This window comes from Suricata suricatta, chromosome 6 (assembly GCF_006229205.1).
Source record: "Suricata suricatta isolate VVHF042 chromosome 6, meerkat_22Aug2017_6uvM2_HiC, whole genome shotgun sequence".
Taxonomy (NCBI): Eukaryota; Metazoa; Chordata; class Mammalia; order Carnivora; family Herpestidae; genus Suricata; species Suricata suricatta.
This window is the reverse complement of record NC_043705.1, coordinates 52,967,615-52,984,346: the sequence shown is the minus strand read 5'-3', so window position 1 is coordinate 52,984,346 and position 16,732 is coordinate 52,967,615. Positions and strand designations below refer to the sequence as shown.

Below are 16,732 nucleotides of genomic sequence, written 5' to 3'. Positions count from 1 at the left end.
TTTATATTTTGTAACTGTTTAACAAAAAAAAATACAGATTCTGAGTTCTTCTTAAAAGGAATATTATCTATTTCCATGGCATACATTTTAAGAAGAAACATCCTATGTAAAACTCACTAATTTGTATCTCATAACTACATTAATTAAAACCTAGAATTGTGCCTAGAGTCACATTACTTATTTTTTAAAAAAAGCTTTTTTTCCCTTTACTTATTAAATTAGAATTTAGGAATGAGGAAAAATGCTTTAGCAATCAAGAACAATTATGCTGAGAAATAAGGTTTTTTTAGAGAGAAAAAAACCTTCAATTTTCTTCATGAAAGAAACTTTTCAGATGTTAAAATGTTCTCTCAATTTTCTTCTTTCAAATGCTGATTTTAATTTTAACTTGCTTACTGATAAAGTACCATTTTTACTAAAGGCACATTTGAAATAAATAGTAATTACTTTTGGAAGTTATGCTTCTTTAAATAAACAAATTCTTAAGGTCTGATCAGATTAATTCTGGTCCAAGTTTAAGGGAAAGAAGCCTTATTATTATCAATAGGCCATAACCTTGAAAGAAAAAATACTAATCTAGTTATTGCCTCATTTTACTTACATTTTTCACAATTAGACTGTAAAATATACTTAAATTTATGCCAATACCAAAAAATGTACTCATGAGCAAATCCATTAAAAACCACTTTCTGGGCTTAATGGAAAAGAAATGCAGTTTAAATATATTTATAAAAATTAAGATGAACAACAGAGATTTCTTATCTCATTTCATAATTTTATCACATATATTTTTCATATTAAGATAAATGCAGAAGCAAAAATTAAATTTCTAGTTGCAAGACACATATAAATAGATATTACTTAAAAAACAAACCACAAGGACTTTTAAGGAAGGTTTTTAAAATATAATACAAATAATATGACAAACACAAGATTAGTTTCAAATTTTAAGGCATTTAATTTGAATTAAGTTACAGAGTCTGCTTGGGGTTCTTTCCCTCTCTCTCTGTCCCTGTTCCTCCCTCCCTCCCTTGCCCTCTCTCTCTCTCTCAAAGTGGGGAAATTAACCTTAAAAATAGCTTTAAAATAAATAAATAGATAAATAAATAAGATGTTGAACATTTCAGAAGGCATTATGACTGTGACACAGTTGAAATGGTCTTTTCCCCACTTATATGGGTAAAAGTCAAGGTAAAGAGAGCTGCAGAGCAACTGCAGTTCCTAGGCCCCTCCTACAGAGTTCCTTATACCCCGCGTTGTACCTCAAGAGTCCACCGTAGTACCCTTCGGTGGGTCACTGACAGAGCACCATAATAGGAAGCAAAGCACACTGCCTTTAGGTTCATGGTTAGAGCAGATGCTGAATGGCACAGTTTCTTATTATTCAGTCTGTCTAGTTCTCTGTTACGCCTGCCTCTACAACTAATGTTACCGTCGTTTCTTTTAGTTTTTTGAAAAAGAAAATCTTTATAATCCCTTAACTGAAATGATCTGAGTGCAAAAGTAAGATTTCTTATCATCTGAAAACTAGGATTAGAGCATCCCATCTGAATGGCAAACACTAAAAGTATGTGGTATTTCAGTTGCTTATATTGCCTCACACTCACCATCCAGATTTATATGGTAGAATAAACATAAAACAGTAATAATTGTTGAGCCTGGGTGGCTCAGTCGGTTAAGCATCTAATTCTTGATTTCAGCTCAGATCATCATCTCAGGGTTCCTGAGATCAAGCTCTATGTTGGGTTCTGCAAGTGATAGTGTGGAACCTACTTTGGATTCTGTCTCCCCCTTTCTCTCTGTCCCTCCTACCCTGTACTTGTGCACACATGCATGCATGCACTCTCTCTCTCTCTCAAAATAAACTTTTTGAACATAATTTATTGTCAAATTGGTTTCCATACAACACCCAGGGCTCATCCCAACAAGTACCCTCCTCAATGCCCATCACCCACTTTTCCCTCTCCCCACCCTCAAAATAAATACTTTTAAAATGATAATTATTTTACTTGTATATAGACAAAGTAGTCGGCAATACTTTTCCAAAGACTGCACCTTTCAGAAAAGAGACAAACAGCAGAAAAATGTCTTAGACTTCAGAGGAAGATGTATTGGTCACCTGCCATGGCTCCAACTTACTATTAACAGATTCCCATGGCATAATGTGAAGTCAGATATGCTGAAATGTCCAGCCCACAGGGATTTATATATGAGAGGCAAAAACATTAAAACTGCTTAAATTGCTTTAAAATATGAAATATAAAAAGAGTAAAGTACATATATTAAAAATTCACATGCTCAAAGTGAGTTTGAATGTAGTATAATAAATGAAAAGAACATCAGTAGAAAATGAAAACATCTACCTTAATCCCAATGTAATTTTTAAAAATATATTGGGAAAATAATTGTTATAAGAGGCCCCTAGGGAGATGCTCTGATACAACCAGTGAATGGTTCTCCCACCTTCTCTTATGAAAAGTAAGGAAACAAACTAAGATATAAAGCAAAATGACATCAGGCTTTGTGTGCCACCTCCCCTAAACAATAAAGTTATACTACAGAAATTCTTTTGCACTATGCCTCTATGTCCAGCAATTATGCTTGTTTACTGTTTAATGTTTCTATTAAAGAGAGAGACCTATTCCTTAGAGTTCTAAATAAGGTAGTGACGTTGTGATCTGAGGTCTACATCAAACTTGCTCCAAAGATGTGAGCCCTAAACAATATGAAAGAATTTTATGCCATCGAAGATCTACCATCTTTGCCTCAGGGAAAGTTACAAACAGGTTTCTTACCAATGCCTGTCCTCCCTGAAGAAGTCACAGGAAATAACAGTCGTGGGTTGTGAGCAAACTCTCTGTTTCTACCTTATGATCCAGGTGAACTTGATATCTGAAGTAATCATACCTCTGACAGAGGGCTGAAAGCAGTATGTGTAATATCTATATGTTCCTTGACATTATTTTGGATAGGTAACAAAGAGACCATTTGAAAAAAACCCTTGGGGGGTCATGAAACTTCTATTTCATTGTATACAAAGGAATCAAAATAAGGTCTAAACCAAAGAAGAGAGTTGGGAGTCCCGACTTTTTGGCAAGGTTGAAAACAGTCATAATCACTGTATAACCAGATTATAGATAGTTTGCAAAATGAGAGGGAAAAAACTCACCCAATGTTTTGATATGTTTTAGGCTAATTAAAAAAAACCTATTATCTATTGACAACTATAACAAAGGACAACCTCTTCAGATTCATTACAACTCAACCTTTTCTTAATTAGATCTTGAGAAAAGAACTACTATGATATTACTTTGTTTAGGGACTCTGTAGTCTTTTTTTTTTTAAATATAATTTATTATCAAATTGGCTAACATACAGTGTGTACAGTTTTCTCTTGCTTTTGGGGTTAGATTCCCGTGATTCATTGCTTACATACAACACCCAGTCCTCATCCCAACAAATGCCCCCAACACCCATCACCCATTTCCCCCTCTTCCCTGCAGCCCCCATCAATCTGCAGTTTGTTCTATGTATTTAACAGTCTCTTATGGTTTGCCTCCCTCCCTCTCTGTTTGTAATGATTTTTTTCCCCTTCCCTTCCCCCATGATCTTCTGTTAAGTTTCTCAAGTTCCACACATGAGTGACAACATAATAATACCCTAGGAATAATACAATAATACCCTAGGAAACAATCAACAAAACTAAAGGCAACCAATGGAATAGGAAAAGATATTTGCAAATGACATATCGGATAAAGGGGTAGTATCTAAAAGTCTATAAAGAACTTAACCAAACTCAACACCCAAGAAACAAATAATCCAGTGAAGAAATGGGGAGAATAGATGTATAACATGAATAGATACTTTTCTAAAGAAGACCTCCAGGTAGCGAACAGACACATGAAAAGATACTCAACGTCACTTATCATTGGGGAAATACAAATCAAAACCACACTGGGATACTACCCCACACTGGTCAGAGTAGCTAAAATAAGCAATTCAGGAAACAACAGATGGTGGCAACGATGTGGAGAAACGGGAACCCTCTAGTACTGCTGGTGGGAATGTAAACTAGGTCACATTCTTAAACTCAAGAAATTTAACAATCTCATTTGGTTTAAAAGTGACATTCTAAAATTTAACTTAGAAATACCACTGATACATTTTAAGTTTCTTATTTTTCATTTTTAATATTTTTTCATGATAAAGGTTTATCTAGTCCTACCATCTATGTATGCTAATAGGTTAAGTGGGTTAATTCAAAGGTCTTTTTGTTTGTTTTATAGTTTGATCATTCTAATTAATTGCTTACCATTTTCTAGAGAGTTCCTGGTCTTGATGAAATACTTCCTTTTGTCCTCAGGCCAATTTTGTCTTTCCTGTAAATGCTTTGTTATATTCAAGTAGGCTTCATCAAGACTCAAGGCCATAAAATTGGGATCATAATCAGCAAGTATTTCCTTAACCTTCAAAAGGAACAAAATGGTTTAAATTCTGCTGCCATAGCAAAACCTGTCACTTAATAGCTGATAAGAAACATTAATATTCTTATTTTTAAACTATAGCAAAAATCCTACAATCAATAGCTCATAGATTTAGGGAATAAATAATTTATTGCTAAGTCAAGTTTGTTCAAATTCTCTTTTGCATTAAAATAGAACATGAAGGCAGAGGACCATGAAACAGCTTCATTTAAGACAATTTCTATTTAGCTATTTTTATCTAGATATAAGTGATTCAAATAAATCTCGGACATCTTTCTGTTGTTAGGCACAGAAAGAATGGTTAAGTAACATAATTTGAAGTAACTGGTCAAAAGTAGAAGTGGGAACGATAGGATCTTGCTCTCTCTCACCTTTTGTTCGTTTTACTTATTTCTTTATGATTAAGGTTTTTAAAGTTTATTTATTTGGAAAAAGACAAGAGAGAGCGAGCAGAGTAGGGGCAGAGAGAGAGAGAGAGGGAGAGAAAGAGAATCCCAAGCAGGCTCCACACTGTCAGTATAGAGCCTGATGAAGGGCTTAAACTCATGAACCATGAGATCAGCATCTGAGCCAAGATCTAGAGTCCAAAACTTAACTGACTGACCCACCTAGGTGCCCCAATGGTTTCTCTTCCTTTTATAAAGGAATAATCTTGAGGCACCTGAGTGGCTCAGTTGGTTAAGTGTCTGACTCCTGATCTTGGCGTAGGTCCTGATCTCAGGGTTCGTGAGATAGAGCTCCAAGTCGAACTCTGGACTGACAGACCAGAGACTGCTTGGGATTCTCTCTCTCTTTCTTTCTCTCTCTCTCTCTCTCTCTCTCTCTCTCACTTTCACTCTCTCACACTCCCTGGCCTTCCCCCTCTGCCACTCGCCCTCTTGAGTGTGTGTAATCTCTCTCTCAAAATAATTAAACATTTAAAAAAATAATAAATAAGAATAATCTTACATCAAGGTACTATGATGCTTTAGAAAGTAGTACTATTTTAATTAATAATTATATATACGTAAAACTCCACTCAAAACATACATTAATGTATGTATCCATTCAGAAAATAAAGCTGAATTATTGTGATTTGGAATGGGAAAGAGAACAACTCTACAGTGGAAATCTGTGGACTATATTAAATTATGGGGAAAGTCTGGAGCTACATTTTGAGATAAAAGAAATGAAGAGATCAGAATTTCTGTATGATTACAGAAATGACTCTTACATAAGATAGTTTTATTACGTGAAATGATGAATGTTTTTAACCACTGAAGTATTAGATGAAATTAGGATGTAGATGCAAAAATAATATATAGATTTGAAAAAATATTTATTTAATTATGTTATACGTCCATCTAGTATTTAAAATCTGTCTGTTGTATCATGAGAAGTTTGAAGTTTTATTAAAAAAAAAAAAAGCTTTTTAGCTTAACTTAATTATGAACAGCTGTGTCAAGGGTAATTTTAGAAAATGGTGATATAAAACTTGGCCACACTCTAGTCAGAGAGTACCTTAATTAGCTTTGTTCTTGTAGAAGAAACCAGTTTTATAATGTACTCAAGTGGAATCTTTCTAGTGAAAATGAAACTCCGCAAAGTCTGTAGTTGGTAGCCAGCTACGATTATTCTGAATGAGAAGTACTCCCTGGAGACACAGAGTACTCACTAACTTCCTTTTCATAGGATACTACTTCAAGAACAAAAATAGACATGTTCCAGTAAAATTCAAGCACTTTGCCTTCCAGAACAGTTAAAGCTGTTCCATTCTTTTGGATAAAATAAAAATGGCTTTTCCTTCAACTTTTAAACCAAGCCTGTACATATTAACATATTTTGAGTCAGCAAATAGTGCTGTCAGTTGATTTACACCCAAGAACTTACTTGTTAGCTGCAAAAAACAACAACAACAACAACAACAAACCTAGCTAGATCCTGCTCAAATTTGACAGATTTCTCCAGTTTATGTAAGTAACTAGACTGAAGGAAACCAAACACAATTTAGCTCTCATTGTCATATCATCAGAAGTTTTAATGAGTTAAATAAAGTAGGATACAAAAAATTCTTTCTTACAAGGTCTTCGAAAGATTTCTCAAACTTACTGAAAGCCTGTAATATTTACAGGTAGCAATTTCACCCTTTCCCATTAGGAATACAATAAAAGACACAAGCAGTAACAACCTGTGAATATGCTTCCCCCTTCACCACCACCTTTTCAGAGACAAAAAGTACTTGCTGCCATAGACTGTTTCTGAAAGAATGAAAAAAGAATTTGTTTTTTTATTTGGGGGTAGAGCACCATTACATCTAGAAATGTACATGGGATGGATGGAATACAAATAAAAGGAACAAATCTAAAGATTATCTACATAACTAAATGGTAGTAAGTCCTAGCTCATAGTTTCTTAAGGGTTTCAATTCAAACCATAGTCTTTAACGCTGCACTGTACTATGATAGTCTATTTGATAAAAACAACTTATCCACAAAAGAGGTTGAAATTAATGACTTGAGCAGATCACACAGAGTATAAATATAAGGTGATTCTAGAAAGGTATATAGTGTATGTTAAGAAAAAAACAGCTGAAGTTAATATAAGTTAAACTTAAGGCAATCCAATGTTTTCTGGGGGAATAAGAGTGCCTAAACAGAAAAAATACATGGAAAAGCAAAGATCTGGAAATAGAAGGGTATACTCTTCTCAGTTTTCAATATATGATCTGGACAGTGATAGGAGGGAAGATTTAAAAGGATAAACTAAGAACAAATTCTGATGTGCTAAGGCATCTGGACTTGATTCTGTAAGTGAAAAGAAATCAGTCAAAGGCTGCAATAGGAGTTCATCAGACTTACCTCTCTACTTACGGCTCGGTATTTGTCAAAGTTTGGGGGCACTATAGTGAGTTGTGGGCAGAGTCTTTTAGCAATAAATCCTGGCATAGCTGCACGAACACCAAACCTCCTTGCATGGTAATTTGAGGTAGTCTGAAAGAAAACAGACCATATAGGAAAAAATACACAAACCTAAATGGACACTTGATCAATATGTTCGTAAGAAACACTGCTGATGTGTGTTTTCAAGTCAAGGACATTTCTTTTATAGGCCACTGTCTCGAAAACAAGCTTTGACTTTATCCTTTCATAGTATTATGATACCATGATATTATGACCCTATCTCTCACTGCTGTCTCCATATTTATAATGTAATACCAGGAGATAAACAAGACTAATAAAAAGGTTTTCTTATATTTCCCATAACTAATATTCATTGTTCTTCTATTATTTTTTTAAGGTGCCATGAGGCTGGATAATTTTAAGTTTATTTATTTGGACAGAGAAAGTATGCACGAGCGAGTACACAAGCAGAGGAGGGGCAGGGAAAGAGAGAAAGGGACAGAGAAAATGCCAGGCAGGCTCCATGCTGTCAGCACAGAGCCAGATGCAGAGCTTGATGCAGGGCTCGATCTCACAAACCAAGAGATCATGACTGAGCTGAAATCAAGAATTGGACGCTTAACTGAGCCTCCCCCCACAAGGGGCCCATAAGTTTTACTAGTTTTAATGCATACCTAGTATAGTATACAGCAAAGTGTGGATGATAGTGGACAATGCTATATGAAAGTAATAGCTATAAAGTGGTGTCATAGTACAAATAGATGTTACATGAAAGTAATAGTATAGAAAGTAATAGCATAGTATAATAGTATAGATTTGGAATTTGCTATACTTGGGGTTTTGGAAATTTTTCATTTACAACAAAAAATCAAAGGTTCTAATATATGGTCAGCCAAATTATATGTCAGAAATATAAGTGAATAAAGCCTAAAAGAACTTGAAAATTATGTTTTATTTTTAAGGCTTGAATATCCTTTTTGGTGAAACATTTTTGGTGAAAAAATTATGAAAGTCAGAAGGAGAACATTATTTTTAAATCCTGTTGATGATGACACCACAGTACCATTTCCAAAAAAATCTTATCACAAGTGACATCTTTGAAATCTCAAGTGAAAATTCAAAGAATGCAAAACAGAATCTATCATATGAAGGGGTTATTTCAGAATAATATCAATTTGCCATTAATGGTTTTCAGATGGCATTTAAAAAATCTTGATAGTGCTCCAAACTATGCTAATCTTTGGCCAGTATTCTGGAACAGAAACTGCAGATAGCACTAGAAAGACAAGTCAGTGTGTTAAATATAAATAAGCCTAATGGAATTGATATGAAAGCTAGATCTGTAGTAAAGCTGAAACAAAATTTATAATACAACTTCCTTTAACTTTCAGGTTTGTGGTTGGTAGACTGCATGTAAATCACGGCCACAGTATTTTACAGTTCCTCCTATCCAAAGGTGGGTTCTAGTTTCCCATGCCAAGTGACTAACACTGAGACTTGTTTTGACCAAAAATATGTGAAAGAGTGACATTATATGAGTCTTGAAGCCTAGGCATTATGAAGCCTGCAACTACAGCCTTTGCTTTTTTCGGGAGCCAGCAATTGTTACAAAGATCTTGGGTTAAACTGCTAAATGATGATGATGCATCATGTGGAGAAAGGAAAGCTCAATGGCTAGAAGCCACTCCAACCACCTTGGCTGAAGGGCCAAGCATGTTACTGAAGCTATTTTGGATCCTCCAGCCCCTGCTGAATAGCTCTAGGCAATCCCATGTAGAGTAGAGTTATTCCCATTGTTCTCTCCTCATATTAGTGAAGCATGAACAAATAAATGGTACTTGAAGGGGGGTGTTATGTAGCAGTAAATAACTGCTATGGGGTCTAGGTTCTTTTTTTTTAATTTTTTAATGTTTTTTATTTGTTTTTGATAGAGAGAGAGAGACAGAGCATGAGAGGGGAAGGGGCAGAGAGAGGAGACACAGAACCGGACTGTGCTGACTGCCCAGAGCCTGATGTGGAGCTCGAACCCACGAATATGAGATCTGACCTGAGCTGAAGTCAGAGGCTTAACTGACTGAGCCACCCAGGTGCCCTAGGTTCTAACTATGAATCCTAACTCAGAACATTTTAAGGAGCCATCAAATTCCTCAAAAAAGAATTCTAACAGTAACAGACTGGAATAATCAAACATGGGCCATCACCACCATTAGTTTCTAAATATACTTCTTTGGGTTTAATAGAACAACAGCAATTATACTTCAAATCTCATTAGCAGGGTAGTCTATTAGCTGGGTACACAAAAGCGGTAATCTTTGTTTAACTATGGCAAATAATCATTTTGAATTTGGAAATAATAACCCACCTTTAGGAGGATAGAATTTATAGGAAAGAAAGTATTTTGCAGAACTAGCAATGGATTTAGCTTTAACATGGCTACAGTATGCGTGAGTGTATGTATATACATGCACACATAGATAATTTCACATAGATATGACATATGTTCCTAATAAAAAATAAATCCATTTTTTTCAAATATAAGCTGATGATTTATAGGAAAAAGGGAGTAGTCTTTCAATAACCACTGTTTTGGAATTTGGATCATTAGTTGTCTGCATATTTATGAGGGCAGAGATAATTAGCAAACAGGTTATAGTTTTATAATAAAATGGTAACTCAGTAGGAAGTAGGTTTATACCTATCTAAGGCATTTGAAGGAGTTAGAAACAGGGTATAACTCTCCTTGTTTCTCATGTAAACATGTTTTTTATGCCAAAATCCATCTACTCCAGGTGGCATTTCTAATTCCTCACACAGTTTTAGCCACAAAGAGCAGTGCTGGTCATCTTTGCCTTCTATGGTTAGGGTGACAATAAGGAAGAGCTCATGGCAATCACAAAAGCTAAGATTCTAAGCCATGGGAAAAAGTAACTACAGTAATGTTTTAATGAAGTATGCTACTCTAGAACTAATGTTGGGAAACATTTTCTGTAAAGACCTGGACAGTAATTACTTTAAGCTCTGCAGATCATATGGTCTCTGCTGCAACTACTCAACTCTGCTCTTGTTGTTATTATTATTATTATTATTATCATCATCATTATTTTGATCTGAGATAGAGAGAGAGCAAGAGAGCGCACACAAGTGTGAAAGAGGGGTAGAGGAAGAGAGAATCTTAGGCAGGCTTCATGCTCAGTGTGGAGCCTGATGTGGGGCTCCATCTCACAACTGAGAGATAATGACCTGAGCCGAAATTAAAAGTTGGCCACTCCACTGAGTGAGACACCCAGGTGCCCCTCAACTCTGCTCTTTTAATGCAACAACAATGAATGGGGTATAACTAAGTTCCAATAGAATTTTATTTACCCAAAAAAGGGACTAGATTTGGCTTGCAAGCCATTGTGTGCAAACCTGCTTTAGAATAACATTTTCTTTTTTCTCCAGTTCTCTTTAACTAGAACAGTTACTTAAGAAAAATAGAATTTGCAACAGAAAGATATAATGTCACTCAACCATTCACCAGGTTTATAACTGTGGGGAAGATTTTAAACACCTCTCTGAGTTTGTTTTCTTGTTTGTCAAATGGAAATAAAATCTTCCTCAAGTGATGTTGAAAGGATCCCATAATTGAACACATATAAAGGACACAGAAAAACAACACCCAGCAAACTGTTAGAGCTTTCCAAAGGCCTCCCCTTCCCCCCCTTCATGAACCAGTAGGTATGTTCATGAAACTTGACTATGTTATGAGATTTCCTTTTTGTCTTTGATCTTTACCTACTTACCAACATCCTCATTGATCCTACAGCAATGGGTTTATCCTTCAATTCTGGATTGTCCCTCATTTCTACAGCTGCATAGAAAGCATCCATGTCAATGTGCACGATAGTATTGTTCAGATCCCGGCTCTGTTCTAATTCCATTGCAAATCTGTCAACCTTAATTTTTAAAAAGTTAACATATTTTTAGTCAACATGATATCGAGACACCATCAGTTATAACATTATTCTCACTTGGAGTAGGTATCTATCTCTGTCCATCTATCCATCCACTCTTCCACCCACCCAACAGCCCACCTATCTACATATACATTTTTTGTTCAAGTTTATTTATTTAAAAATTTTTTGATTTAATTAATCTCTACACCCAACATAGGGCTCAAACTCACAACTCCAAAGTCAGGAATCACATGCTGCATTGACTGAGCTAGTCAGGTGCCCCTATCTACTTATACTTAATTGTTGTTTATTAAGGCTGGTAATTGCTTCTATTTTCATAAAGATGGGAAGTTGATTCTCAAATATCTTGCCCTACCAACTCTTTCATCTCTCAATAACTACAATCACATAATACTTAATATTTATTGAATAAATGAACTACTGTAAGTGCTGTATCAAATGATTCTTCTGCTTTATAAATTTGGACATCAACTAATGGTGAATAAAAGCTTCAGCTTAGGTAAAATAACTCTCGTTGACTCATAAGATTAATGTCTTAAAATAGCAATAAAGGAAATGTACAATGGAAGATTATACACTTTGCATATTATGTTTATGCTGCAGAGTACTGTGCAAGTGAATGTACAATCATAATGTAAACATTCCCTTTGTAGAATTGCTTTTTTTCAGGCTAAAATTTGGTAACTGCTAGTAAATACAAATCAATATTGAAAATTTAAGCTATAATTTATTCTTTCATGAAACCAATATATATATGCCAAATATAGTAGTCAAGAACCTTAACCTTTAAAGCATTTTTATTTCTCTAGAGAAAAAGAATTGGATTGATAAGAAAGAAGAAAGGGAAATGAAAGGAGATAAAAATAACCAAAGTATGGCATTAAGAAAAAGGTTTATATAACAGACATACCCATTTCCAAGTGTTCCTTTTTTGTGGCCTCTGCTATAGAGGCTGAAGAAGCTAAATCTGCCTCCCAGCTTTCCCTGCAGCCGAGGGTGGTGGTGTGACCATTTTGACCTACCTATGACCACTTTCAATAAGATGGAATACATAAGGAGCATGGACGAGTGACTAGCATAGGCCAAGTTTAATGAATGTAATCTCTTACTAAACGATCAGTGGATAGCTGCACAGCAAAGGAATAAAAAACTGAGGGAAAAATAGTCAGATATAAGCAATAGGAGTAAGCTCTGGAATGAAAGCAATTCCTATCATGTGGAGATCTATATAGTAAGTTTTCTCAAAAGTGGAAAGTTGCAGGGGTATAATTTAGCATTTCCTCCTTGTTAGACTTCAACTTTGTTTCCATTCTGGAGAATTTTTTCATGGTCTTCCTTCTTAGCATTATAGTGACGCTAGTTTCCCACTAACTGCAGGTTAAGACTGCAACTTCTCTTTTAGAAATAATCCCCTGAGAAGTACTTGGGTGGCCCAGTCAGTTAAGTGTCCAACTTTGGCTCAAGTCATGATCTCACAGTTTATGAGTTCAAGCCCCGTGTCAGGCTCTGTGCTGACAGCTTGGAGCCTGGAGCCTGCTTTGGACTCTGTATCTCCCTCTTCCTCTGCCCCTCCCTGGCTTGCACTCTCTCTTCCTCTCTCTCAAAATTAAATGAACATTAAGAAATATTAAAAGAAATAATCCCCTGAATCATATGTGTTTCCAGTAGCCATAGGGAACCTTTAGATGGTTTGCAGAAGGCTGATCTCATGCAATGAGACACCTAGTAAGTGGAACAGTTCATTATTATTTCAATCTATCATCCAGATTTAAAACAATTTCTTCTAGTACTTCAATTTAAACTAGAGAATAGCATCCTGACATTAAAAAAAAAAAAGATGTAGACAAATAATGGAGACTAATAAAAAATAAGGGTGGATTAAAAACTGTATATATTAATACAGATAATATACCTATGATACGAATCGACCGAGAATCAGGGAGCAGCATTTGAAGTATCTTAACCCATAAATATTGGAAAGCAAAAAGATAATAAATAGAAAATAAATGGAAAAAAAAGCTCTCCTTAGCCTCATACATTAATTTTATGACTCTTCCTTTAGCAATCTATTATCTTTTCTGTGCTTAAAGCAAAAGTACAATTGGCAAAAGGAAACCTCCCCACTAAGTGACTCACACATTCCGCTTTCCTCTACTCTCATTAGTCATCCTTGTCTAAACACTGTTCTCTCTGCATCTATCAAATGCACACCACCCTGCTTTTCTCAAATTTCTTCTACTGAAATCCTCATTCATGTTTTCCTTTCTTCGATTTTCCCTTCCAAATGACTTCCACATTCTGATCTGAGTCTCTCACATGTATCTTATCCCTTTTGCCACAGCTCAGAACTAGTATGTGTGAACATGGTTAAGAACAAGAGCTTCTTCTGGGTCTTCACTTACATAATAGGGGCCAAGTTAAGCCCTCTCATTCTTCCTGTTTTTGTAAAAGTAGGACTAAACCAATCCCGAAAGATTGGAAGAATTAAAAGAGGTACTCATGTAATGTACTTATCCAGGGATATGGAAAGGGTTTAATGATACTACCGATAATTTTAAAAATAGAAGTGAGATTTATTGAGTATATCAAATGCATCCTATAACCATGGAGGCTAAATGTACAGATTAGAATCAATACTTCTATGTTAACTCATTTAGTGATAAAAATAATTCTGAGGTGGTAATTATTATTCCCATTTTGTAGATGAGGAAACTAAACTTCAGTAAGAGGAAGAAATCTGCCCTAAATCATATAGCTGTGAATGTTAGCACCAGACCCATAAACCAAGTTAGTCTAAAGGCTGTGCTCTTTCCATTATTTTATAATGCTTCCCTAAAATGGATTTTAAAAAGTCTTTAATATTGAGACAACTTCAAACCAAACTCAAATAGTATATTTTGTATCCACATGTTTTATTTTTTTTAAATCCCCTTTTTGATTACATTCAGGAGACTGTTTCAGAAATACTGTTTTTGGGGCGCCTGGGTGGCTCAGTCGGTTAAGCCTCTGACTTCGGCTCAGGTCAGATCTCACGTTCGTGGGTTCGAGCCCCGCGTCAGGCTCTGTGCTGACAGCTGGCTCAGAGCCTGGAGCCTGCTTCTAGTTCTGTCTCCTTCTCTCTCTGCCCCTCCCCTCTCATGCTCTGTCTCTCTCTGTATCAAAAATAAATAAAAACATTTTAAAAAAAAGAAATACTGTTTTTCATTTTCCTGACTTAACTACTACCCTAAAAAATTGTTGAATAAAACCAAGTTCATAAAATCAATTGTTAAAATGGTCAAAATGAATAGATTAGCTGCGTAGTTTTCATTTAATATAACATGAAATTTGTCTATTCTTTTTTGTTAAGTTTATTTATTTTTTTGAGGGAGAGAGAGAGAGAGGGAGACAGTGAGCAGGAAGGGGGCAGAGAGGGGAGAGAGAGAGAATCCCAAGGAGGCTCAGAGTGTCAGCAGAGAGCCTGACGTGGGGTCAGTCTCACAAACTGAGATCATGACCTGAGCCAAAATCAAGAGTTGGACACTTAACCAACTGAGCCACACAGGCACCCCAGACGTTTGTCTATTCAATTTATTGACCCATGTTATAACAAGATGTTTTGGCAGCTACAAAAATGACTGTGCTTTCAGAAGTCTAATGAGGGTAGGATGGAGTGGGGAACACGTAGGTTCTGAATAAATGCTCTAGGAGTTCATGACTACAATGGTAGTTACCTCAGCTTGACTAGAAACAACAGTTCCTACCATCATAGCACACATACAAAAATCTATTATTTGGAAATTTTATGACACTAGAATAGAAACGCATTTCCCATGGAAAAACCTCTCTTTCTTTCAGATCTTCTATATTCCTTAGGATTTCCTCAATCCCCTCCCATTTATACAATTTCTTTTAAAGGAAGCTCAACAAGTGAAACAATTTAACAATCAACATAAAACATATTTCCTGCCACTCCCCTTGCAAAAGATGTCAGAGTCCCTCATGAAATAGTCAACTAAAACTGTAACAAAATCTGAAGCTCTGTTACACAATATAAATAATTTTCTAATACTTCAAATTATTAGCATATTTAAAAATATGAGTTTTAAAAAGTCATGAGCAGCAAAAAGTTGTTATACTGCATGACTCATATGCATTATATCTTTAAAGCTTTATTAGAGATATTTGTATAAATCAATAAAACGTACCAAAAAGAGGTTGTGAAAATAAATTGCCCAAAGATTAATACCAATTAAAAATAATGTTATTATACACAGAATGGATTTTTTAAAATGTTTTTTCTTTCTTTCTTTCTTTCTTTCTTTCTTTCTTTCTTTCTTTCTTTCTTTCTTTCTTTCTTTTTTTATTTTAGAGAGAGAGAGAGACAGCATGAGCAGGGGAGGGTCAGAGACAGAGGGAGACGCAGAATCCGAAGACAGGCTCCAGGATCTGAACTGTCAGCACAGAGCCTGATATGGCGCTCGAACCCACAAACCGTGAGTTCATGACCTGAGCTGAAGTCAGACGCTTAACCGACTGAGCCACCCAGGAGCCCCCAGAATGGATTTTTTTAACTTGATGAAATGATGCTTAAATTTATGTGAAAGAAACAATGTCTGAGGGAAAAAAATTTAAATAATAGTGAGGGAGGATATTAAACTATATTATTATTATTATTATTATTGAATAACAAAATTGCACAGTACTGATACAGGAAATGATTCAACTGAGTAGAAGAGAGAATCCAGAAACAAATTTAAGTACAATGAGAATTTGGTATATGGAAGTGCCTCATTTCAATTCAGTGGAGAAAAGACCTATGATTCAATAAATGGTTTGGGACAAAGGAAATTTTATGACACTAGAATAGAAACACATTTCCCATGGAAAACCTCTCTTTCTCTCAGATCTTCTAGATTCCTTAGGATTTCCTCAATCCCCTCCCATTTAGGGAAAATAATACCATTTAGGGAAGACATAATACCTACCATTTAAGAAAAATAAAAAACACCTGACATTAAAACAAATTCAAAATGGACTAAAGAGAAACAAAATCTATAAAAATGCTAAAAGAACATATAGGCTTGGTTATAAGGAGTAACTTTCTATGCATAATACCAACGATAAGAAAGAAATGTTTTCCACTAGTGCTAGATTTCTTTACATAAACATCTGAAATTTTATAGGAAATAAAACCCCTGCATAATTAAAAGACAGACAACATAATGTAAAAATATTTACAACAAATGGCAGAGAAAAAAATCCTTAGTGTATGATAATATGTATTAATCAAGAGAAAAAGATACAAACTCCTCTAGAAACATAGGCAAAGGATATTGCATTACACTTCCAGTTGAACCCCCAAATCCGTTCTCTCTTCCTTTTATAGTAATACATTTTTATCTGGGACATGTCCACGCAGCTGGAAAATACA

The 16,732-nt window shown here is 35.2% G+C and overlaps 1 protein-coding gene across 2 annotated transcripts in view; it reads right to left on the bottom strand.

The window, feature by feature from the left end:
- Positions 1-16,732, bottom strand: part of POLK (DNA polymerase kappa) — a 73,023-nt gene that overhangs the window by 18,836 nt on the left and 37,455 nt on the right. For both annotated transcript variants that reach the window (XM_029942448.1, XM_029942449.1), the window contains exons 4-6: positions 11,146-11,298; positions 7,322-7,453; positions 4,313-4,466 (exon numbers count right to left, since the gene is read on the bottom strand). In XM_029942448.1, coding sequence (XP_029798308.1) covers positions 4,313-4,466; positions 7,322-7,453; positions 11,146-11,298 — 439 coding nt within the window. The remainder of the gene's footprint in view (positions 1-4,312; positions 4,467-7,321; positions 7,454-11,145; positions 11,299-16,732) is intronic.